The 24,774-nt window shown below is 46.1% G+C and overlaps 1 protein-coding gene across 7 annotated transcripts in view; it reads left to right on the forward strand.

Annotated features, from left to right (window-relative positions):
• The window catches only part of RXRA (retinoid X receptor alpha), a 129,240-nt gene that overhangs the window by 59,513 nt on the left and 44,953 nt on the right, over nt 1-24,774 (forward strand). For 4 of the 7 annotated variants that reach the window (XR_013981403.1, XM_080989861.1, XM_080989864.1 and 1 more), the window contains 2 exons: nt 13,847-13,894; nt 23,389-23,657. Coding sequence is in view for 6 of the 7 variants with exons in the window: in XM_080989861.1 (XP_080845987.1) it covers nt 13,847-13,894; nt 23,389-23,657 (317 nt within the window). In the remaining variant the exon portion in view is untranslated. The remainder of the gene's footprint in view (nt 1-13,846; nt 13,895-23,388; nt 23,658-24,774) is intronic. The other 3 variants (XM_080989862.1, XM_080989865.1, XM_080989866.1) reach the window with 1 other exon arrangement.

The raw sequence follows: 24,774 nt of genomic DNA on the forward strand, positions 1-24,774 counted from the left end.
GCATCAGATGCTAGATTTGGATTAAGTGCTGGCCATTGACAACGACGGCTGAGGGGCTGATGATTCCAACGTTGTAGTGCATTGTTAAACTTCGGAACTCACTCCCACAGGAGGCAGTGGTAGCCGCCAAACAATACGGCTTTAAAAGAGGATAAGAAAGTGAGGGAGGTGGCGGCAGCGGCTATTGATGATACTAGATGATCTGACTCAATATAACACAGCTTCTGATATTAATAATAATATGTTCCTATTTCATAGAATCATAGAATTGTCGAGTTGGAGGGGACCCCGAGGATCATCTAGTCCAACCCCCTGCAATGCAGAAATATGGAGATCGAACCTGCCACCTTAGCATTATCAGCACTACACTCTAACCAACTGAGCTGTTCATGTTCTCCCTTTATTCAGAACCACAAGGACTAGAATCTTGGCCTATGCTTAGGTGAAGCTTCACAGCTCAATGGTAGAGCACCTGTTTTGGATGCAGAAAGTCCTGGGTTCAGTTCCCAGCATTTGCAGGTAGGGCTGGGAATGCCCCCTTCTTGAAAACCCAGAGAGCTTCTGCCAGTCAGTGCTGGCAATACTGAGGTAGATGGATCTGATTCATCCTACAAGCCTATTCAATTTGTCCTATTCTTCAGATCCACGAGGACTAGAATCTTTATTCTTAGGGGAAGGGTTGTAACTTGAGTATGTCTCTCCCATGCTTGCTGCCCATCCAGGGATTGCTGTGGTTTAATATCCAAAGTGTCCATTTGCTCAGAGGGTAGAAAAAGAAAGTTATTGAGACAGAGGAGAAGAGAAAATAAAATTACAGTCTAATCCTGTAGATGACTCAAGGGTTTTTTGTTTTCTTTTTTAATGTGGATGACTCAGTGTCTCCTCAGCTAAAAGAGCTTGGTGTACTATGAAAAATAGACATTCTCTTTGTTTTTCTTTCTCATTAGCTGCACATATCTTTGTATACCAGGGAGCAAGTTGCAAACAATGGATGTTCTTTTAGCCGTCTTGTCACTGTTGCTTGTACAGAACCACTGAAGAAGTTCTTCTTCTTCTTCTTCAGCGATCACTCGTAGTCGAGTAAGATTGTCTTCCATCAACATGGTTTTAACAATGAGTCCATAAGTGACTGTGGAGGCCAATTCTGGATCCACACGTCCTTCCACAGTGGGGACATTGGTTTTCAGGCAGGAGTTGATCATGGTGTGGATTTGCCAAGCGTGCCTTCCTCTCCCTTGCGTCCTGAATTCAAGTGTCTTCCTCTCCCTTGCGTTTCTCCCTTGCGTCCTGAATTCAAGTGTCTTCAAAGCCCATGACATCTTTGGTAAAGGCTGTTCTCCAATTGGAGCACCCACAGGCAAGGGTTTCCTAATTGTTGGTGTTTATACTACACCACAGAGTCTAAACCACAGGTCTAAAGCACAGAGCCTAGGGCTTGCTGATTGGAAGGTTGGCAGTTCGAATCCCTGTGATGAGGTGAGTTCCTGTTGTTCGGTCCTAGCTCCTGCCCACCTAGCAGCTCAGAAGCACATCAAGTGCAAGTAGATAAATAGGTACCGCTCCGGCGGGAAGGTAAATGGCGTTCCTGTGCGTTGCTCTGGTTTGCCAGAAGCGGCTTAGTCATCCCGGCCACATGACCTGGAAGCTGTCTGTGGACAAACACCGGCTTCCTCGGCCTATAGAGCAAAATGAGCGCACAACCCCAGAGTCGTCTGCAGCTGGACCTAACAGTCAGGGGTACCTTTACCTTTGTACTACATTTTTTAAAATTTGCCTTTAGAGAGTCTTTAAACCTCTTTTGTTGACCACATCATGTTTGATGAGGGTGATGTCAGCTTCCATGGACTTGGCACTCTCTGGAAATGAATTTTTCCTTCCAGGTCTCCTTCAGGAGTGCTTAACATGAGAACTTTATTGTTTCATGTGTCAAAAACCTTTTATAAAATTGATTCAAACAAACAAACAAACAAACAAACAAACCACACCCACATAAGACGAGTCTGCTGGGTCAGACCAGCAGCCCATCTAGCGCAGCAGCGTCCTCTCACAGTGGAGAACCTGATGCCTCAGAGGGAAACCACAAGCAGGATTTGAGCTCAAGAGCAGTGCTTGCCCCACTCCGTGGTTTCCAGCATCTAGTACAGTGGTACCTCAGGTTACATACGCTTCAGGTTACAGACTCTGCTAACCCAGAAATATTACCTCGGGTTAAGAACTTTGCTTCAGGGTGAGAACAGAAATCGTGCTCTGGTGGCACGGCGGCAGCAGGAGGCCCCATTAGCTAAAGTGGCGCTTCAGGTTAAGAACAGTTTCAGGTTAAGTACGGACCTCCGGAATGAATTAAGTACGTAACCTGAGGTACCACTGTATTCAGAAGCATTTCTACCTTGGAACTGGGAAGGCAGAGCGTAGCCATTAGGGCTAGTAGTCACCTTAGCTCTCTCCTGCATGAATTTGTCCAAATCCTTTCTCAAAGCCATCCAAGTTGGTAGCCATCCTTGCCTCTTGAGGGAGTTCCATAGTTTAGCTCTGCGTTGCAGAGCAGGGCTCGCCTTTACTCTTACCATGCTTTTATTGGGAATGAATTGTGCCCCATCCCTTGAAACACAGGCATGTGGGGTTGGAAGGGGGGATACTGACATTTAAACCTGCACAGTCAAGTCCCACCCCCCTGCCACTCTTATGCAGCACTGCAGCTCTGACCCAAATTGGGCTTTTGGTGATAGAATGCCCATTGTCTATTTGGTCCATTAGCGACTGTTGGAAGGGGGGGGGGGACACACACAGGAGGACAAAGAACTTCTGTGTTTTTTTCCTGCACACCAAGATCCTCCGCCGAGGAGACACTGAGTCATTGGCATTAAAAGCCAGACTTCATATGTACGCTGTTGGGGTCTGAACTGGCAGTGGCTGAACAGGGATAAATGGTTGGAGATGTCAACCTGGTGTGTGGCAAGAGAGAACATTTATATCCTAGGGATTGTTAGGAAAGGAATTGAAAATGAAACTCCCGATATCCTTATGCCATTACACACATCTACGGTGTGACCACAGTTAGATTACTGTGCACAGTTACGGTCGGCTTGCCTCAAAAAGGATATTGTAGAGTTGGAACAGCTTCAGAAAAGGGCCACCCATACATACCAATCTTGGTGTGTATTTTATGGTTGGTGTAAACTGATTAGCAGGTAAATTGCTTTTAAACCTACATAGAAGTAAAACACATAAAACAGATACGCTCCTTGGAATACTGTGTCCAGTTCTGGGCACCACAATTTAAGAAGGATATTGACAAGCTGGAACTTGTGCAGAGGAGGAGGGCGACCAAGATGATTAAGGGTCTGGAAACCAAGCCTTATGAGGAATGTCTAAAGGGTTGTTGCATGGAAGATGGAGCAAGATTGTTTTTCCCTGCTCCGGAGAGTAGGACTCAAATTAATGGCTTCTAGTTATACGCCTGCCAACCTAGCAGTTCGAAAGCACCCCCGGGTGCAAGTAGATAAATAGGGACCGCTTACTAGCGGGAAGGTAAACGGCGTTTCCGTGTGCTGCGCTGGCTCGCCAGATGCAGCTTCGTCACGCTGGCCACGTGACCCGGAAGTGTCTTCGGACAGCGCTGGCCCCCGGCCTCTTAAGCGAGATGGGCGCGCAACCCCAGAGTCGGACACGACTGGCCCGTACGGGCAGGGGTACCTTTACCTTTACCTAGTTATAAGAAAGGAGATTCCGACTAAACATCAGGAAGATGTTTCTGTCTTTCTGAGGGTAAGAGCTTTTTGACAGGAGAACGGACTCCCTCGGGAGGTTGTGGGCTCTCCTTCATTGGAGGTTTTTAAGCAGAGGTTGGATGCCCACCTGCCAGGGATGTTTTAGTTGAGATTCCTGCATTGTAGGGGGTTAGACTGGATGACCCCCCAGGGTCCCTTCCAGCTGTACGATTCTGTGATTCTATGATTGTTTATGTAGCAAATAACATTAACTGCCGAGCAACAGATTTAAAAACTATTCAAAATAAAAACTCTTTAAAACTAGAACAAACTGGAGCGCAAGAATGAACAGCCTTGTTGTCATCTTCACCCCGGGAATTGCAAGTGGGGAGAGTTGCGGTTGCCCTCAGATCCTGCTTCTGGGCTTTCCATTGAAGCATCTGGTTGGCCACTGTGAAAACTGGATGCTGGACCAGGTGATCCAGCAACCAGGCTTTTCTCATGTTCTTGGAAGTACAAGGTGGCTGGAGATTTTGGGTCCCTCGCTTCCTTTCACCACTTACTGAACCATGCCCTGGCAGTTCACCAGCCATCACTGCTCAGCTGGATTTGGCACAGTGGTTCACAAGAGGTACCAGCCTGTCCCCCCTCCCTCATAGAATAAGAACAAAAGAACATAATAAGAGCCAAATAGATTAGACTAATGGCACACCTATTGCAGCATCATAGCCCCACAGTGGCCAACCAGATGCAAGCAGGACCTGAGCACAACAGGAGCTGTACCCTCTAAGTTTGCTAGCACAAGTGAGAAAAATGGGGGGGGGGAGTACTGGAGGGGACAGGTGAGGGAGAAAAGGTGGCGCCCATTGCATTAATAATGGAATCCCTGACATCCAGATTAGATTAGTAAAAGCGAGAGAGCATGGACTATTCTCATCTTTTACCCAGCATGCAACTTTAATGGCAAGATAATGAGGCAGAGTATTTATTTGTAAAAGATCTGGAGATATCACAGCTCAGTGGAGTCTCTGAAGAGTGATAAAGTTGCAAGGCACTCGCCTGCCACCATGACACCAGTCAGCTGAAACCTAAGATCTCCCTTTCACTGTTTCTGGGTGGCTTTCTCTGCTCCCCTAAAATGTGTAGCCAGAGTTTCACCGCAGCAAACTTTTTGTTTAGCCAAAGACATTCCACGTGAACGACGGCCTCTTTCATTCTGCATTCTTTCAATGCCAGCACAGCAAAAACTTGATTTGAGTAGAACGTGAATGGAATACAACATACTCATCACAAATAGTGGTAAATAAATGGAGAGTGTTAGCTTTCTAGCTTGGGGGGGGGTACTTAAAAAAAGAAATAAAAAGTCACAATGCACAAGAGAACTACAAATTGATTTAGCACTGCCTCTTATGAAAGTTTTCCTGCATTGCAGGGTTTTTTTTTTTACTAAATGACCCTTAGGGTCCCTTGCAACTTTACAATTCTATTATTATTATGATTTTGGAAGGTGATGGCCTTTCTTTGGAGATTTTTAAAAGAGAGGTTGGATGTCCATCTGTCAGGGATTCTTTTTCTGTGCTTCTTGCATTGCAGGGGGCTGGACTAGATGACTCTTGGGGTCCCAACCCTACAATTCTATAATTCTATGGCTCATTGAATTCCTGTTGAACAGATAAGGGTTAGCAAATGCTTTGCCCCTTCAGCTGCCAAAAAGATCCTTACCTGCTGGGTGCTGCCATTAATACCCACCCCACCCCACCCCCCCCGTTATTAATTGCAAGCTCTTTTTTTGGAGTGTTGTAGTGTTTTATCCCAGCAATAAGGCTATCCCAAGCAAGTGTCCTCCTCACGTGACATGATTCAGCTTGCCTTGCGGTCTCGCTGGCAGATGAATCTCTATTGGGTGATATTTTTTTCTCTCCAAGCTGGTGATGACGGTGTGATGACCTTGATGAGATAATGCGTTGTTATTTTTGAACCATCAAAAGATTAGCGCTATTGGGCTCTAGCAAGCAGGCTTATCGGGTGGAGTTTATCCCAGCTCAGAGCCTTGGCTCAAAAGGTGTGTTTATGCTCTGGGCACAGGACATTCTAGGAAAATAACGCGAAGGATGAGGTTGTGCCTGATACGTTTTGAGGCAAATGTGATTAGACAGCAGATAAGATGAGCCACTCCAGAAATGGGCCCTTGTCATAGCCTTTTCCTTGACACAGTGGCATTGATGAGGGCTTCCTCAGCACAAAGGCACTCTCCTCTCCTGTGGTTCCCAGCAGCTGGTAAACAGAAGCTTTACTGCCTCCAACCACGGAGGCAGAGCATAGCCATCAGGGCTAATAGCCATTAATTACAGTCATACCTCGGGTTAAATACGCTTCGAGTTGAACGCGTTCGAGTTGTGCTCCTTGGCAACCCGGAAGTAACGGAGTGCGTTACTTCCTGGTTTTGCACTTGCGCATGCGCAGACGCTCAAAATGACATCACACGCATGCGCAGAAGCGGCGAAAAGTGACACGCGCATGCGCGCAGACATGCCATCGCTAGTTATGTTTACCTCTAGATGTGAACGGGTCTCCAGAATGGATCCCGTTCGTATCTGGAGGTACCACTGTAGTTCCATCTTTTTAATGCCATTCAAGTTAGTGGCCATCAGTGCCTCTGGTGGGAGTGAGTTCCATGGTTAACTTTGGGACTTTCTTTCATCCTTCCTGAATTCAGCTGCATCATTCAGCTGCATCCTCTTTTAAAGCAACCCAAGTTAGTGGCCAAATTCCGTTCAAGGAACAGAACTTCTCTGCCCCCTCCCTTCTTCATGCCCCCGCCCCCCAAATCTGCTCTGGGAGTTTGGAGGAACCCATGTGTCTGGTTGGCTTTGGTGAGAAGAGGATGCTGGAGCAGACGGGCCATTGGCTTGATCCAGCAGGGCTCCTCTTATGTTCCTTGGGGTGCAACAAATGCATGGGATGGTTGTCTTAGGTCCAATCAACCTTTTCTTGTGAAGACCTCCAATTCCCTTGGATGTGAGTAGTTAGCGAGGGAAGAGAAGAGGGGAGGGAGTGTGCTTTGCCCATATTGGCCTCCCATTTCCCCTTTTCATGCCCTGTCATCTCCTCCCGCCTGGCTGGCAGCTGTTGTCTGGGAACGGTGGCTGGCATCTGACCCAGGAAATGCAGCCTTGGACAGCAGCCAAGTCGTCCACTTGATTCAAATACAGCTGGAACTGATCTGATTGAGAGAACGAATTGAGGCGGAGAGCGCCTGTTATCTAAGGCAGGATGGGGGTTCCTCTGCCTACTCCCTTCCTCCACTAGGCTTGTAGCCACTCTCCGAACTTCATTTATTTTGATTTATTAGGGAAAGCCTCTTCCCTGGGGGCTGTTAATTACAATCTGCTGCATATGGGGTCTGGATTGTGCAAGATGGAGCGATAGTTCTGCTCCACCATTGGCTGCCAGGGTCCATGCCCAGGGTGCCCAAGGCTAGACCAGGGTGCCCAGCGCTGATGATCAACATACAGTAAGTGTGTTAACCCTAACAGCTTGCTGGATACCTGAATTCAAAAGGCACTGAGACATGTTCGTATGTCTTAAAAGAAGAGCTGTAGTTCAGTGGCTTGAGCATGGGTTTGTAAGAAGAATGTCCCAGCTTCAGTCTCCATTTGTAGGGCTGGGGAAAGACCTGTGCTGGAATCTCTGGACAAATCATTCCTTTGTTAAGAATCACGAGGTCTGGAATCTTACTTGATATTTTAGGGGAAGGACTGCAACTCAGTGGTAGAACCAGGCTGCTCACTGGATCAAGATGTTTTGAGCAAGTGCTGGTTTTGACCTGCAAATCCTTACATGGTTCAGGACCGCAATCCCTCAAGGATCACCTCTCTCCATCTGAACCAACCCAGACATTGTGACCATTTTCTGAGGCCCTTCTTCACGGGCCTCCTCCGAGAGGTCCGGAGGGTGGCAACACAAGAAAGGGCCTTTTCTGCAGTAGCTCCCTGTTTGTAGAATGCACTCCCCAGGGAGGCTCGCCGGGCCTCTTTGCTACGTGTCTTTAGGTGCCAGGCAAAAAGGTTCCTCTTCAATAGGCTGATTAACATCCTATATGCTTTTTAATGTGCTTGTGGGGGGAGGGATTATTGTTTTGCTTTTTGCTTTTCTTGTTTTATCATGAATGTTGTGTTTTTATCTTGTATATATGGGATCATCAGACAAAGGGCAGCCTACAAATTTAATAAAAAATAATAATGGTTATAACACCTGCCTTGCATGTAGAAGGTCCCAGGTTCGGTTCCCAGTGGCATATCCAGGTAGGAGAAAGCTCTGCCTGAGACATTTGAGAGCTGCTGCCTGTCGAAGTAGACAGTGCTGAGCTAGATGGACCCCATTGTCTGACCCTGTATAATGCTGCTTCCTTTGTAAGCATTAGGTCTCAAGTGGGTGGGCTGTAACTCAGTGGTGGAGCTTCAGCCCATTCTTCAGAATGATGAGGATTAGAAACTTACTCTTATGTTAAGGGATATTGCTCAGCAGTAGAGCACACGCTTTGCATTCAGAGGATCCTGGGTTCAGTCTTTGGCAATATCCAAGAAGGAAGCCTTATGAGGAACAGTTAAGAGTTGAGGATGTTCAGCCTGGAGCAGAGGAGACTGAAAGGTGATATAATAGCCATATTCAATTATCCGAAGGGCTGTCATGTAGAAGATGGAACAAGGTTGTTTTTTGCTGCTCCAGAAGAGAGGACCCAAAGCAAAGGATTTGAATTCCAAGAAAGGAGATTCCAACTAACATCAGGAAGAACTTTCTGTTCAACAGTGGAGCAGACTTTTTGGAAGGCCATCTGTCAGGGACGCTTTGTTATGTTGGCAGCTCTTATCTTCATGCACTTCCTTCTTATCGTAATATTGAGTGCCTTTTCCTCCCGTGCTTTGCCTGTGCCAAAAAAAACCAAACTCTGTCACATGAACACACAAAAGAGGCATGTTTTATTATATAGACATCAGCTGCCAAAACCGTTTCCCCTTTTCCATCACTCAGATGACAGCTTGCTTCTCACTGCCTCAGCTTCAAACTTCCCACCGCTTTCCAGGTCCTGTGTTGCTTTGCTCATTCACTGTTTTGTGCAAGCCATTGTTTACTGTGAAATCCAACCCAGCGAACTGTGGCTTGTGCTTGGCCTCCGAGCAAGAATTTGAAACTATGGTTTGACCCAACCAAATCTGATTTGACTCTTTGCACCTGCATGCCAGGTACAGGCCTGGCCACTGGGGCTGCACTGTGCCCCTGGCTGCCTATACAGGGAGGAGCCCAGCCAGCTGATGCAGATTTTGGTGGGCAAATCTCTCTATCTCTCTCCCCGCCCCCGACACTAGCCCCAATCAGCGGGTCTAGTGATGTGGCGGTGAGCCCAGGCCGGGCTCCGGAGCCCAGAGACCCCCAGTGGTAGGCTGGGTGGGACAAGGATCCGGGGGGGGGGCACCTAACTTGAGACCCTTAAAATTGTGCACTTGGTGCTCTGGCCTCTTCATGCTACTTCCCTGCACAGATATGCAGCACCCCCTGTCCTTAGTTAACCCACACCGGCTCTGACCAAGGCAGAATAGAGTAGTACTATTATTTTTCTTGATCAGGACATGATAGTTTTGTTGATTTAGCCTAGAATAGTACTAGTGTTTTGTTTGCTGCTGCTGCTTCATCACCATGTTGACTCATGTTCAGCTTGTGGTCTACTTAGACCCCAAGATCCTTTTCTTATGTGCTATTGGCAAGTCAGGGGTCCCCCTGTATTACATATGCATTGCATTTGTTCATCTCATTCTTCCTGCCTAGCATTCCTAGCATTTGTTCCTATGCAATTTCATTTTGTTAGTTTGGGCCCAGTTCTCCAGTCTTAAAGTCATATTGAGTCCCAATTAATTTAAAGTAGCTAGGTTGGGCACTGCTTTCCTTTTGGGTGAAAACAGAGACAAAGTAGGTGTTGAGTAGTTCCATCTTCTCTCTGTCACCCAATAGCATTTCTCTGTCTTCTCCATGCAGAGGACCCACTACTTGCTTGTTCTTCCTCCTGCTTCAAACATAGCCGAAGAAACCTGTTTTATTCTTTTTAACCTCTCTTGCAAGTCTGAATTGGCCCTCCTGACCTTCTCCCTGCAACTACTGTTGGCTACTTGTGTATGTTGTTGTTGTTTAGTTGTTTAGTCGTGTCCGACTCTTCGTGACCCCATGGACCAGAGCACGCCAGGCACGCCTGTCTTCCACTGCCTCCCACAGTTTGGTCAAACTCATGTTGGTAGCTTCAAGAACACTGTCCAACCATCCTGTCCTCTGTCGTCCCCTTCTCCTTGTGCTCTCCATCTTCCCCAATATCAGGGTCTTTCCCAGGGAGTCTTCTCTTCTCATGAGGTGGCCAAAGTATTGGAGCCTCTGCTTCAGGATCTGTCCTTCCAGTGAGCACTCAGGGCTGATTTCCTTCAGAATGGAGAGGTTTGATCTACTTGCAGTCCATGGGACTCTCAAGAGTCTCCTCCAACAGCATAATTCAAAAGCACCAATTCCTCGGCAATCAGCCTTCTTTATGGTCCAGCTCTCACTTCCATACATCACTATACTTGTGTATACTCTTCCTTATTTATTGCATTCACATCCCACTCTCCCCCACAAAGTTGCTGAAAGTGGCGTACATGGTTTTATCCCCCTTCATTCAATCTCTGCAACAGGCCTTTGAGGTAGATCAAGCTAAGAGGCAATGACTGTCCTCAAAGTCACCCAGTGAGCTTCATTGCTGAGTGGGAATTTCGTCCCTGGCCTCCCAGGTCCTAGTCTGACCACTTACACCATACTGGCTCTCTATAAAACTTAAAATAAAATATTACTTATTTCTCCTTGCAGAAAATAGTGTGGCTTACAACATATACTTGTAAACAGGACATAATTTATACACACACACACACACACACACACACACACACTGCATCAATCAATAAAAAAATGGCTTCAAGCTGCATATTTCCTGGGGCTGCAACAAAAATGTTGGGCAATTCTAACACCTAGTAGGTAGAGAAGGATTTGCAATGGAAGGGGGAGGGGGGGTGTCTTAGAGCAACCCCTGCATTTATTACCTGACTTGCGATGGGAGAGATGGTGGCATAAAAGGCTTGTGCTTCTGACTCTTGGACAACTAGCGTAGCTGTTGAGACTTGCCCTCCCAACTGGGATGGAGCTGTGTGTGAGAGAATCGAGACACTTGGAGAAACAGGTTCAGCAACACTCAGATCTTAGGGCTAGAATGAATTTTGCAGTGTGTGTGTATGTGGATGGGAAGCCTGGCCAGACCTGAAGAGAAGTGACGCAACCCCCTTGAGGCCCCGGATTCCTCCAGCTGGTGCCAAGACCTGAGATTCCGGTTCCAGGGCCTTGCTGCACTGCTCTTCCTGGGGGAGAGGGTGTGGGTAGAGAAGAGTTCTTCTCCATCATGACACTAGAAGTAGGGGGCCTACCATGAAGCTGAATGTTGGAAGATTCGGGACAGCTAAAAGGAAGGGCTTCTTCACGCAGTTCGTGGTTAAACTATGGAACTCCCCTCCTGCAGGAGGTGGCAATGGTCACCAATCTAGATGGCTTTGAACGAATTAGACAAATTCAAGGAGGAGAGGGCTGTTGGTGGATGCTAGCCATGATGGCTATGCTCTGCCTAAACAGTGAGAGGCAGCGATGCTTCTGCATAATACCTGTTGCTGGAAGCCATGGAAGGAGACCATGTCCTTGTGCTCTGCTTCTGCTTGCAGGGTTCCCACAGGCAATCTGGTTATGAGAACAGCATGCTGTTCTACATGTCCCCCTTTGGCCTGATCCTGCAGGCTCTTACGTTTTTTATGACCAGCCAGTAGAACCACCCATCTTATTATTTTGGGGTGCAAGCATAGCAAAGTGCATGCTTTAGCCTGCTTGGCATGGTAGGAAGAGAGGCAGTGCGGCACAGTGGTTAGAGAGCTGTGGAGTTCTTGTGGTTTTGCTGCTCTCTAAACCCCTTTGCGCCCATAGGGTGTCCCAGGCTTCCACTTCCCTTTGTCCGCTATCCTGCTTAGGCGGAAATATTTCAGCTATGTCTGTGGCATGCCAGGAATGGCTTAGAATCACAATGGGGCTGAGTCTCTCCATGTGGTCTGCTTGGGGATCTGGCATTCTTTGGGAAATTCGAAGCAGATTCAGTGGCATGAAAAGAGAGAGAGGTGCAGGATCCTTTTCATTGCTGCAATGGAAGTGGGGCTGAAGTTCTAGACCTAGTCAGACATTTCTCTTCATGAAACTGAGAACATAGGAAGGGCTTGCCGGATCAGGCCAATGGCTCATCTGCCCCAGCATCCTGTTCTCTCAATGCCCAACCAAATGCCTTAATGGGAAAACCCACTGATCTGATAACATAAAAAGAGCACTGCTGAACCAGGTCAATTACACATGAAGCCCAGCCAGATGCACTGAGATTTCTAGGCCTCATGCTTATTTTGTCACTTTGGTCAGAACCATGAGGACTAGACCCTTACTTGACTTTTAAGGACTATTATTTAGCCTTCTTCAACCCAGGGGCAATTCTCCCTGCCTGAAATCCTCAAAGGGCCTCTGTCAGTCAGTGTAGACCAGTGATGGCCAAACTTGGCCCTCCAGCTGTTTTGGGACTACAATTCCCATCATCCATGAACACTGGTCCTGTTAGCTAGGGATGATGGGAGTTGTAGTCCCAAAACAGCTGGAGGGCCAAGTTTGGCCATCACTGGTGTAGTCAATACACTTGGTATAAGGCTGCTTCCTACACTCCTATGTGCATATTAGAAGAAATTCACAGAGTCCCATAGCATTTAAGCTCTTGTCTCAGCTACGTTTATAGACAATGAGTTACATTATGCCTGTATTGCAAGGGGTTGGACTAGATGACCCTTGGGATCCCTTCCAACTCTACAAATATATAATTCGATTGCTGATTTTACATTTTTACCAGTGGTTATCTGATTGTAGCATTCTCTTACTGCTTTGTGAGCATTCTATATAGCTGTTAGAAACATCATAATGATGTTATTTGGATCCCCTGATCTGGGACCTGGTTTTCGGAACGTCCCTTCTGATTAGCACACGAACCAGCCCTCTTTCAGCCTCAGTGTGTTGTTCCAGGACAGCTTTGAAATGGTAAAAGTCACCCTTCACTGGCAAACACCATGAAAGGACACCTCTGTTATGGCTTTATTAAGACCAGCTTTTCTGAGTTAAGCAAGAGAAGTTGCACACAGTGTTTCAAAGGAGCTGGCTGAACCTTGAGTCTGAGCTTTTTTAATGCATGGAAGGAAGAAGACAATGCAGAAGCTTTGGTTGGGCTTTTCCCAAAGCTGTGGCTGTTTACGGGCTTTGGTGGAAGCCAGTTGCCAAGAGGGAAATGATTTGGGCAACTCTGCAAGGAGAAGAGAGACAGTGGATTGCTTCTGAGGAAATGTCTTTGCAAAGTTCTAATCGGGGTGCTCGGCTCTCTCCAGAGCACTGTCGATTTGCTAATTGTTGTTATACTTTCTGCACATTTCTCTCTAGGCTTGCGAAGGGCTGCAGCTCAGCAGTAAAACATCTCCTTTGCATGCAGAAGACTCCCAGGTTCCTATTTATTCAGAACCATGAGGTCTAGGATCTTGTTTTATTTTCAGTGGAAGAGCCATAGCTTTGTGGTTAAGAGCATCTGCTCAGCACGCAGAAGCTCCCAGGTTTTATCTTCAGTCTCTCTAGGTTGGGGTGGGGAAAGGCTCCCTGCCCAGAGCTCTGGAGAACTGCTGCCAGTCTGTGTAGACAATATGGAGCTAGATAAATGATCCGATTTAGTATGAGAAAGCTTCCTGTGTTCCTGTTTAATTCAGTCTGTTCCTCAGAATGATGAGGACTAGAATATTGCATTATGTTTAGTAGAAGGAATGTAGCTCAGTGGGAGAGCACATTTTGCATTCAGGAGGTCCCAGGTTAAATTGTTGGCAGCATCCCAGTAAGCCCCTTTCACATGTGGACCAATGGCCTGTATAGGTGTGATGCAATGAGATGATTGCAGCCCTTTATCAAAGGTTCTTGCATCTTGGATCAGGGATTCCAGTAAGTAGTTTTGTTTTGTTTTGTTTTTGCAGACATGTGTGTGCGTGCGTGTGTATCCAATGGCAGCTTTGGCGTTTTGGGTGAGTGAAATAAATCATGTGCATGATGTATGAACAACGCCTTTGCTCACTTTCCAAGGTGGTTCTACTCTGGGAAAGTGAAAAGGGCCCAGGGAATGAAGGGAAGCAAGACAGCAAAGGAGTTTCCTGCACATGAGAACCCAGTAAATCGCCCACCAGTCCTGCGAGAGCAGCAGCTGTGGATCACGTAGTGCCCCCAGCAAATTAATATTATCCCAGTCATTTCCTTCCCCACCCCAGTCTCTGCCACCATGTCTTTTAAAAGCACAGGCATCTCTTGTAAGTGTGAAGATGAGCTTGACTCTGGTACAAGAAACAAGCTTCTAGTGTCACCATCAATTTGCTATGTTGAGACTTTAGGGCAGATATCCAGGGGCCCCTTGGCAGAAGGAGCAGCAGGGCTGATTTCTACTGCCTTTTGGAGCAAGTGTAATGATATATCTTACCCTTTGAAGAAAGGGACATAAGGAAGATGTAAGACTACAGTTGTAAGACGAGAGTTGGGGACGGTTCAGAGAAGGGCAACCAGCGTGCTAAAGGGGATGGGGTGACTCTTTTATGAGGAAAGTGTGCAGCATTCGAGGCTTTCTAGAAAAGGCAAGTAGGAAGGGATATAGATGCTTATAAAGTTATGCATGGCATGGAGAAAGAGGAGAAAGAAAAGTGTCCCCCCCCCCATAACACTAGAACTCGAGGGTCTTCCATGAAGTTGAGCGTTCGAAGATTCAGGGCAATGAATAAGAAGGACACAGCACATAGTTAAACCATGGAACTCTCTCCCACTGGAGGCAATGATGGCCACCAACATGGATTGCCTTACAAAAGGACTGGACAAATTCGTGAAAGAGAGGGCTAACCATGGCTACTAGCTGTGATGGTTGTGCTCTGGCTCTACAGCCAGAGGCATTGATGCTTCTGAATACCAGTTGCTGGAAACTGCAGAAGGGAAGATGGTCCAGTTTCTCAAACCCCAAGTGGAGGAGAGTTGCTATTTCACCCAGGTCTTGCTTGTGGACTTCCCTTGGGGGCAGGGATCAGGTCAGCCACTGTGAGAACAGGAAGCTGGACTAGACAGGCCTGTTCTTATCCTCAGTACTCCGTTCTCTCTCTCTCTCTCTCTCCCCCACACATTCTCAGTTGCTGCAGCAAAAAATAAAATAAAATGTTGCATCACCCAGGTTGTATTTTTTAACCAAAATGGACAGTAAATTGCATGTCTGGTTGAGATCTCTGAACCCAGTGACTCTGTGCAACAGACGGAGATTGCTGGATAGGCTGCCATTGCACAACCACGGACCAAAGGTTGTTATTGTTTGTTTTTAATTATACCTGCCACCCAAATAGTGTGAAATCACCTGTTCAGCCTCATGGGCAGATGGCAGATTGCCTGCACACTTTGGCAGACTGCCACTTTTGGTCACCGGATGTCTATACACATGCAGCTTGGGGGAATTGTGAAAAGGCAATGGGCATGAGTGGGAGGATGGATGCATTTGGAAACTGAGGCTTCTTCTGGGTGGCTTCAGGGAGATTACCAGCCCCGATGCAAGTCTCTGATTGCCACACCACATTGGCTCTTGGAGGTTTCAGCTGTTAGTGTAGTGGCAAATTCGGAAGTGCAGAGTCTGTCTCTTCATGATAGTTGTAGCCATGCTCCCTTCTAAGATTTTAAGACCTTTTAAGATTATACAAATAGTCTTACACTCTATTATTAATAATAATAATAATAATAAGAAGGGATGCATTCCAACGATCAGTGCAAATCTCCACATGTTGCCTTTTAAGTAGATCTACTACTGATTTTAGAATGAACTGATTTTAGAATGCTGTATTATTTTACTGTTGTTAGCAGCTCTGAGCCCAGCTTCGGCTGGGAAGGGCGGGATATAAATAAAAATTATTATTATTATTATTATTATTATTATTATTATTATTATTATTTTCTGCACACACAAACATGGACAAATTATTTGGAGTGCTTCAATATTTTTTACAGATTTCCTTGAAGTTCCATTGTATATTTATATCTCTAATGCAGCCTTTATCAGCCTTGGGTCCACAGATGCTCTTGAACGGCAACTTCCATCATCCCTGACCGTTGGCCATACTGGCTAGAAATGATGGGAATGGTAGTCCAATATCTAGGGATCCCAGGTTGAGAAAGGCTGAGAAAGAGACCTCTACACCCTGCTGTGTCCACCTAACATCAGCTGCAAAACCTCTTTTTGGCTAGGAGTGCCCAGTCCTTCCAGTTTGCCATTGTGCTGCCCTGAACAAAGCAGGGGTGTGGAATGGGTGCGTTTTGTGGGGAGGGGGCAATCAGAATCTCTGCAGCACGGAAAGAGTTAACTTGGGGCTGTGTTGGGCTGGGAGTTGAAGGAAGTTGGGGTCAGGGAATGTGACCCTGGAAAATGTGTGTGAGTGTGTGTGCGTGTGTGCACGTGTTGCCTCAGGACCACCAAGCGCGACTCATTGATGGAAGAACTTTTTGCTTGTTCCCAATTAGGCTCTGAGCCAGTTAAGGAATGTAGACCCAACAAAGATGGGTGTTGAAACAAATCATCTTTCGTTTCCATGGGGGGGGGGAGTTCACAATCTAACTAGGCCTCAAAACATTTCCAAAACCACTTCCCTTCTGCAAAATTGTTTCAGATGCAAGCTGGGGGCTGGGGAAAGGGAGGGAAGAAGAGGCAAAATAGACAATTCAATTGGAGGAGTGGAAAAAACCATAAAGTTTGTTGCGTTGCGTTGTATAAATCCCAAGATAGGTTGTTGCATGCATGTAATCCTAAAGTTCTGTGTACCTTCCATAAGACAAGTCTTAATATATGATGACGCTATATGATGACGCTAGGTTCCCAGCAGAAACATGGTACCTCCAGCTGTTTATGGACTACAGTTCTCATAATTTCCCATCACACTTGAAACTATGGACGTCCAATGAAAGTTTAAAAGAAGAAGAAGTCCTTCTTCATGCAAAACATGGTTAAACTATGGAACTCGCTTCCACAGGAGGCAGTGGCGGCCACTGACTTGGATGGCTTTAAAAGAGGATTGAGAATATTCATGTAGAAAGCTATTGGTGGCCACTAGCAATGATGGTCATGCTCTGCCTCCATGGTCAGAGGCAGTAACACTTAATTCTAGTTGCTGGAAACTGCAGGAGGGGAGAGAGCTCTTGTGCTTGGGTCCTGCTTGTAGGCTTCCCATAATGGGCAACTTTTTGGCCACTGTGTGAAGAGAAGGCTGGATGAGATGCGCCCCCCTTTGGCCTGATCCGGCAGGTTCTACACTCTTGTTAGGGAGGCTGAGCTCTCTTGTGTGAGCAGGAGGAGTAAAATCCAGCCTTGTGTCTTTAAAAGGAACTCCTCTGTCCTGTACACAGAGGGAGCCAAGCTCTGCTCCCAGCCATTTGGCAGACACATATCTTCTTTCCCTTATCAGGCTGGGCCTCTCCCTGTGGCACTTAGACAGGCAGTGTTAGACACTCAGGCTGTTTCCCCCTCACCCCACCCCAGCTACTGCCATGTCCCCCTCCCCCAGGATACCCATCCGTAACATGTCAATACCAGCTAGGCCAAGCCTGCTTGCCCACTGGTGGGCAGAATGCACGCCCCTCTGCTCTAGCTGAACAACTTCTGTTGAGAAGATAGCATTAGCTCTGTGACAGAGCAATGGCATGCCCAGTCTCTGGGCAAATAACTTTTACGGATCTCCCTCCCACAGGAGGCAGTGATGGTCACCAACCCAAAGGAGAATAAGGCTATCAATGGCTACTCATATTTGGAAGCAGTAATGCTTCTGAATTCCAGTTGCTGGGAACTGAACGATGGGAGAGTGCTCCTGTGCTCAGGTCCTGCTTGCAGGTTTCCCATTGAGGTATCTGGTCTGCCACTGTGGGAACAGGAGGCTGGACTAGATGGGCACTGATCTGATCTAGCAGGCTCTTTTTATATTTCTTAACTTCTGTGCTCGCATCAGATGTGATGCCCACTTTCATGTTGGTTCCAGGTTAGGAATGGGGGGTGGGGAATAAGTTTGATTCGGTTTTCATTTAAAGATTGGCCTTCCCAGTTTGCGCTTTCCAAAACAGTATGTGAGCTGAAAAACCCAGCGATTCACACTTCTCTGAATTTTGCAATGCCGTTTTGCAGCCAACATGCATTACAAAGAGGGAGAGAAAGAGGGAAGGAGGACAGCATAGGCCTAGAGGACAGAGTGTGTCTATCCACTTCCATTTTGCAGTTGCATATTTTTGCATGTCTCTTGGGTGTTTTTAATTTGTTTATGTGGGGTTTTTGTTTTGCTAAGGCTGTCAGTATCTGCCTGAATAGGGCGAGTGATAAATTTAACATCACGAATGTCAGGAAAGAGAACCAATTCTCTTTGTTCTTCTCCTTATATTTTCTTACTGCTCTTAAGAAACACACATCAACAGCCCAAAACACCTCCAACTCACTTCTCTGCTTTTCAGCCAAAGCTCCCCTCCCCACATGTAGTCCATTACATCATTTCCAACTTGCCTAGAGCCCATTAAACTGCAGTTGAATGTAATTAAAAGGCCGTAATGATCCCGGACAACCTGTCGGCCTGCCTGTCGTGACAGGTTTTCCTTGTTCATTCGTATCAGCCCCCAAGGATGAAGTGTGATACTGGCTTCTCATGGTTGCAGAGCCCTCCCGGAAGAAAAACCAATACGGGTCGGGCTTGAGCCATCCCAATGCATGCTGGGAGTCAGGTAGAAATACAGTCACCACTGAAAACCTGATAGGCTGCTTGTTGCAACCACGGAAACCCCAGATTCTCCACTGCAGGCTAGACATCCAACGAAGCTGAATGTTGGAAAATTCATGCAGCGTATAGTTTAACTGTGGAACTTTCTCCCACAGGAGGCATTGATGGCCACCAACCTAAATGGTGTTGAAAGGTTGGAGTAATAAATGAAGGAAAAGGCTACCGATGGCTTCTAGCCCTAATGGCTGTGTCCTGCCTCCAGGGTCAGAGGCGGCCATGCTTCTGAATACCAGTTGCTGGCAACCACAGGAGGGGAGAGGGCTCTTGGGCTCAGGTCCTGCTTTTGGGCTTCCCATTGGGACATCTGGTTGACCACTGTGAGAACAGGATGATGGACTAGATCAGCCATTGGCCTGATCTTAGTCTTTAGACACTAAGCCCTCAATTATGGATTGAAAAAATTCATGGAGGATCTGGCCACATTCACACCATATGTAAAAGAGGTGTGTGGCATAGGACTGCATTCTCCTGCCTGGGCTCTGAGACCATTGGGAGACACCCTTCTCTCAGTCCTGCCACCCTCACAAGCACACTTGCTGGGGACATAGAAGTTGGGAGAGGGCCTTCTCAGTGGCTGCTCCAAGACTCTGGAAACTTCCTTGCTGGGGAGGAACCTGGACTTCCTCCTCCCTCCTTGTTGTTCTTCTGCCAGCAGGTGAATACTGTTTTATTCTGACAGGCCTTGGGGAAGTAGGGTTTGTACCTTTCCATTTGTGTTTTCCAGTGGTAATGTTGCCACTGCTTCGCACAACACAGTCATGTTTGGAACAGGATCCGAAGTCTGGAGTATGTTGATTTTTAAAACCCTTAAGTATCTGTAGAGGTGAGAATGCAGTGGCAATGAGACCCATTTTTTGAGGTTTGTATGTGAAAGTGTTTTGAGCTCCTGGGAAATGCCTTAATACCTGAGGAAGTCTGCTAATTTCTCCTTACATCAAAAGAGATGGGGAGGACAGAAGAAACTGTGTGTAAATATATGTCTGACAATCTGAGCCAAATGCTCTTTAGCCCCTCTAATGTTTTCTTTGCTCATGTTATCCTAAGTTCGTCATGTTGGATTACATGTGTGTCATTCCCAAATTTTTAGTAGCTGAATTATATTCCACCCACCACCACCACCAATGAAAAGTCGCAATGAAAAGTATTTCTCCCGTGTTTTTGTCCTAACCATTCTCCATCAGTTAGTGGGGAAATAACTTTTGTTTAAAAATGATCAAGGGGAAGAGAAAATTTCAGTGCAGGGTTTTTGATGCGCTTTATTTTTGAGGGCTATTTTGAGAGTATTTGCTCTTTCATTCAACACATCACCATCTCACCAACTACCTGCACTCTGCAGCCTCTCTGACTTTCTACACTTCCAACAAAGCCCAGGGGGAAGACACCACAAGGCTACCTCCTCCCATAGGTGTCCCCCCCAAAAAAAACCCAGGAAGGGCAGGCACCTGGGGATGCCGTGGAGTGTGCTGGAGTTATGTTTAAGGGAAGGAAAAAGCCATCTCACTCATGGTCTGCATTCTCCAGTGGGGGGGGGGATGCATGTTCCACCCATGGCCATCTCATAGTGGTGACATGCCCTGGGAATGTGGCAGAAAAACCGAAGTCTCTTTTCCAAGGGAAACATAGTTTTGAGAAATTTAAAGAACAGATTTCAGCACAGCACTCATTAGAACTGCAGGCTTTGCTCCAACAGCTGAGGAAAGGTTTACTTTTTCAGATGACGAAAGGACACCTTTCTGAAAGGACTGACCTATCTCAAAACAGTGTCTGCATGAATTACTGTACTTAGTATGACTTAGGGGAGGCAAGCACAGCGTAGTGACTCATGTAGAGACTTGGCCAACAACTTCCTCTAAGCAGGTGGCTGCTCATCAGTGTCTTTCCATAAAGAGCATGCAAATGATCCAATTATATCCCATTTGGCCACAGGTTGGAAGAAGGCAGAAACAGATCAGGGAATCATGCAGAGATGTGGCAGGGAACCACCTATGGGGTGGGTGGATGAATTTAGCTTCCAAGATCTTATTTAATTTCTTTCTGCCTCCTGGCACATAGCAGTTACTGAGTTAGACGAATGAGGGTATTGTCTGGACCTTGCCAGGTGAGGAGGATGGATCCCTTCTGAAGTGTAGGTGGGTTCAGGCATGACCCAAGATGGAGATTCAGCTCAAAAAGGATTTATTGGAACATCAGGAATAAGAACAAGAATGACAAACTGGGGCACTTGGTCCAGTATATATACCATAAGCTGGCCCAGGCAAAACACACACACCGCCTGTGATAGGTCACCTTAATGCTATAATAAGCGAATCAGAACACTGGCCCTATCTCAGCAGGGATTGGCTGCCTGCCAGCTACTAACAATGTCATTGGAGGGTTTTAGAATTCCCTCCGTCTTTTATTATTCAGATGAAGCTCCTGAGCTCTAGGCGGCCTGTAGGCCTAGGCCTGAATTGCATGCATACAGTCTGGTTTTGCCTTCCACCCACTGCAATCACTCAGCAAATTCTGAATAGATTTAGCTCAGATTTTTAAGCATAATGGAAATATACCAAAGTTTAGAAATGCATAAAGATCACTTAACGTGGAAGGAAATAGATGCAATTTACAGGGAGAATGATATGCTCTGCTAATATGTTTCTCTGGTGTCAAAACCAGTAAACTCATAGTTGCTTTTAAAAGCATTTTGGAGAGTTGCAGAGGTTGCACTGACAGGTTTGATCGTAGAATTTTATAAAATTGTGTATGGAATAGAGAAAGTGGATAGTTTCCCACCCCGCCTCTCATGAGGCTATAAATCCTGGGCATCCAATGAAGCTGAATGTTGGTAAATTCAGGACAGAAAGTCCTTTATTCATGCGGTGCATAAACTATGGAACTTTCTCCTGCAGGAGGCAGTGATTATCACCACCCTAGATGGCTTTGAAAGAGGACTGGACAAATTCATGGAGGGCTAAGGCTATCAATGGCTATTAGCCACAATTGCTATGCTCTTCCTCCAGAGTCAGAAGCAAAAATGCTTCTAAATACCAGTTTCTGGAAACTTCAGGAAGGGAGAGTGTTCTTGTGCTCAGGTCCAAATTGCAGGTTTCCCAGAATGGGCACCTGGTTGGCCGATGTGAGAACAGGATGCTGGACTAAATGGGCAATGGGTCTGATCCAGCAGGCCCTCCTTACGATCGTGTGTAGCTTCAATTCAAGGTGGTTTAGCCAATGGTCTGTGTTGGTCTGAGGCAGCATCCTTGGTTCCTAACCTGTGATCACTCCGAGGGCTAAGGGATTCGCTTCCCAAACTCTGGTGCTCCAGAGCATCTTTTTACAGAGGAGGTGCATGCTGGTGGTTCTTTTTAATTCTTTTCAAGCTTCACAAAGTGGCAGCATCTACATCTTTTAAATAAATGATTTCCCATGCCATGTCCTGTCAAGCCTGGATTGGCAGCATAATGTACCCTTGGGGAAGACTGACAACCTCTCTTGCCCATCCCCCCATCCCACCCCCTGGAATAAAACCCTGCATGTGCTTCTGTTTTTATTTTTGGTAAGCTGCCCTTGAAATTTACTCGCTTGAAGGGCGGGTTCGACATTTCAATAATCAACAAATAAATAATGTATGCATATGCTTGTCACATTCATTTAAAAAACAACAACTTTGGGTGTACATTGGTGGGTACATTGAAAGCATGGGTGTGGAGTCTTTTTCAGCCCAAGGGAGTGTTCCCTAAACAGCCGCTGCCTGTCAGTGTAGAGAATGCTAAGGTAGATGGACCAGTGGTCTGGCTTGGGCTATAGCAGCTTCCTGTGTTCCTGTTCAATTTGGCCTCCTATTCAGAACCACATGGACTAGAATCTGACTTGATTTACAGGGGGCCGCAGAGCATCAGCTTTGCATGCAGAAGGTCCCAGGTTCAGTCCTCAGTGGCATCTCCAGGTAGGGCTGGGAACCCCTGCCAGCCTGGATAGCTCAGTTGGTTAGAGAGTGGTGCTGAGAATGCCAAGGTTGCAGGTTCAATCCCCTTAAGGGACAGCTGCATATCCCTGCATCACAGGAGGGTAGGACTAGATATTGTCTCTTCCAATTCTATGATTCTGTCTGAAACCCCAGAGAGCTGCTGGTGCAAGTCAGCATAGACAATACTGAGCAAGATGTTCTGGTGGTCTGACTCAGTGTAAGGTAGCTTCCTTTGTTCCTGTTTAATTCAAGCCTTTGTTCAGGATTATGAGGACTAGAATCTTACTTTGTTTTTAGGAGAAGGGCCATAGCAAACTGGGTAGAGCACTTGCTATGCTTCTTGTAACTCATTGGATTAAATGAAATAAATAAATTTAGGTGGAAGTGTGTGTGTATTTTTTTATTTTGTAAACTGCTTTGAGGTTTTATACAATCAAGTGGTACGTAATTTTTTTGAAGTAAATAAATACACAAATAAATCTAATCACTTAATTTCTTGCTTGTCTGTTAGTGCTTTCAGTATTTTCCCCAGAAAGGGGTGTGTGGTGTGTTTGTGAATGAATGAAACACAGTAGTGTAGAGTTCGACAGGACCCTGTGAGTCATCTATTGCAACTCCCTGCAGTGAAATAATAGCTGTATACTTTCTTCTTTTTTAGAGAGAGAGATTTGGCCTATTTAGTACGGATATGCAATACATCCCCTGGTCTCTTTTTCAACTGACAGTGTATATTTTTTCCTTTTTCTCTTCACAGATTTCTCCAGCCCAGTCAATTCCACCTCCTTAAGCTCTCCGAACAGCAGAGGAGGGCCTATGACTGCACCTTCTCTCCATCCGTCGATGAGCACTGGCATTGGTGGGGCTTTGGGGTCCCCTGGCCAGCTCCACTCACCCATCAGCACCCTCAACTCACCCATCAACGGCATGGGGCCACCGTTCTCAGTCATCAGCTCCCCAATGGGGGCTCACCCCATGTCTGGACCCTCCACCCCTGGCCTTGCGTATGGAACCAGCAGCCCTCAGGTGAGTCACCTGGTGGTGGGGACTCTGGAAAGCAGGTGGCAGCCAATGTGATGGTGGGGATAGGTAGATTCAGGTCAGCGGAAGGGAAGCAAGGGCTCTGCCCGAGTGGCAGAGCACCATCCAATGTTCCACTTAGTTCAGTCCTTTATTCAGAGCCACAAGGATCAGAATCTTACTTGTATTTTAAAGGAAAGGGCCACAGCTTAGTGGCTGAGTACCTGCTTTGTATTCTGAACACTCCAGGTTCAATCCCTGCTGTCTCCTGGTAAAACTGAGGAATGCCCACTTCCTGAAACCCTGGAGAGCCGCTGCCCATTAGTGTCAACCATACTGAGCTAGCTGTATTCCTAAGCAAACATAACACGTAGGAATTTGCCACGGTGGTGACTGGTAACAAGACGTCTCTCCTGTATTGGTCTCTGCAGCCACATCAGGTGCTGTAACCTTCCAGCAGTTTAACTTCACTCAAAGGGCTCACTTCTCCATTGTCTCCCAAGACAGTTGGGTACCAACCAGACAGATTCATGAAGGACAAGTCTTGTCAGTGGCTACAAGTCATGCTGGCTGTATACTCGCTTCAATATCAGAAGTGCTAATGCTTCTGAATACAAAAAGAGTCCTGCTGGATCAGACCAGTGGCCCATTTATTTTTTAAAATGATATTTATTGAGAATTTTAAAATTACAAAGAAAAAAGAAGGAAAAAACAAGAGAAAGAGAAAAAAGAAAGAAAAAGGTAGATAAAAATAACAATTAAACAATACAAATCAATAAAAACCAAAGTCAAAAAGAGCAAACAAAGCACACAATACATCAAAAGCAAAAAGCAAAAATAAACAAAAAATTTGAAAACATATCCAATATTCCAAATCCTTAACTTTCATTATCTTATTTCATCGACCTCCTCACACCTCCCTTTTTTGTATTCTAGTTGTTAATTATCTCAGCAAATCCTTTCCATCTTTCACAATATTCTGTCATTAAATTACCTTAATCTATTTTAACCTTATCTTACCATAAAAAACCTTAAAGCTTAAAACTTAAATCTTATTTATACCAAATTCTTTTAACCATAACATATTCTTACATAATTCTTTTTAACATTTCTGCTAAAGCCG

This window comes from Podarcis pityusensis (genome assembly GCF_964106645.2).
Source record: "Podarcis pityusensis genome assembly, chromosome: Z".
In the NCBI taxonomy this organism is placed as follows: Eukaryota; Metazoa; Chordata; class Lepidosauria; order Squamata; family Lacertidae; genus Podarcis; species Podarcis pityusensis.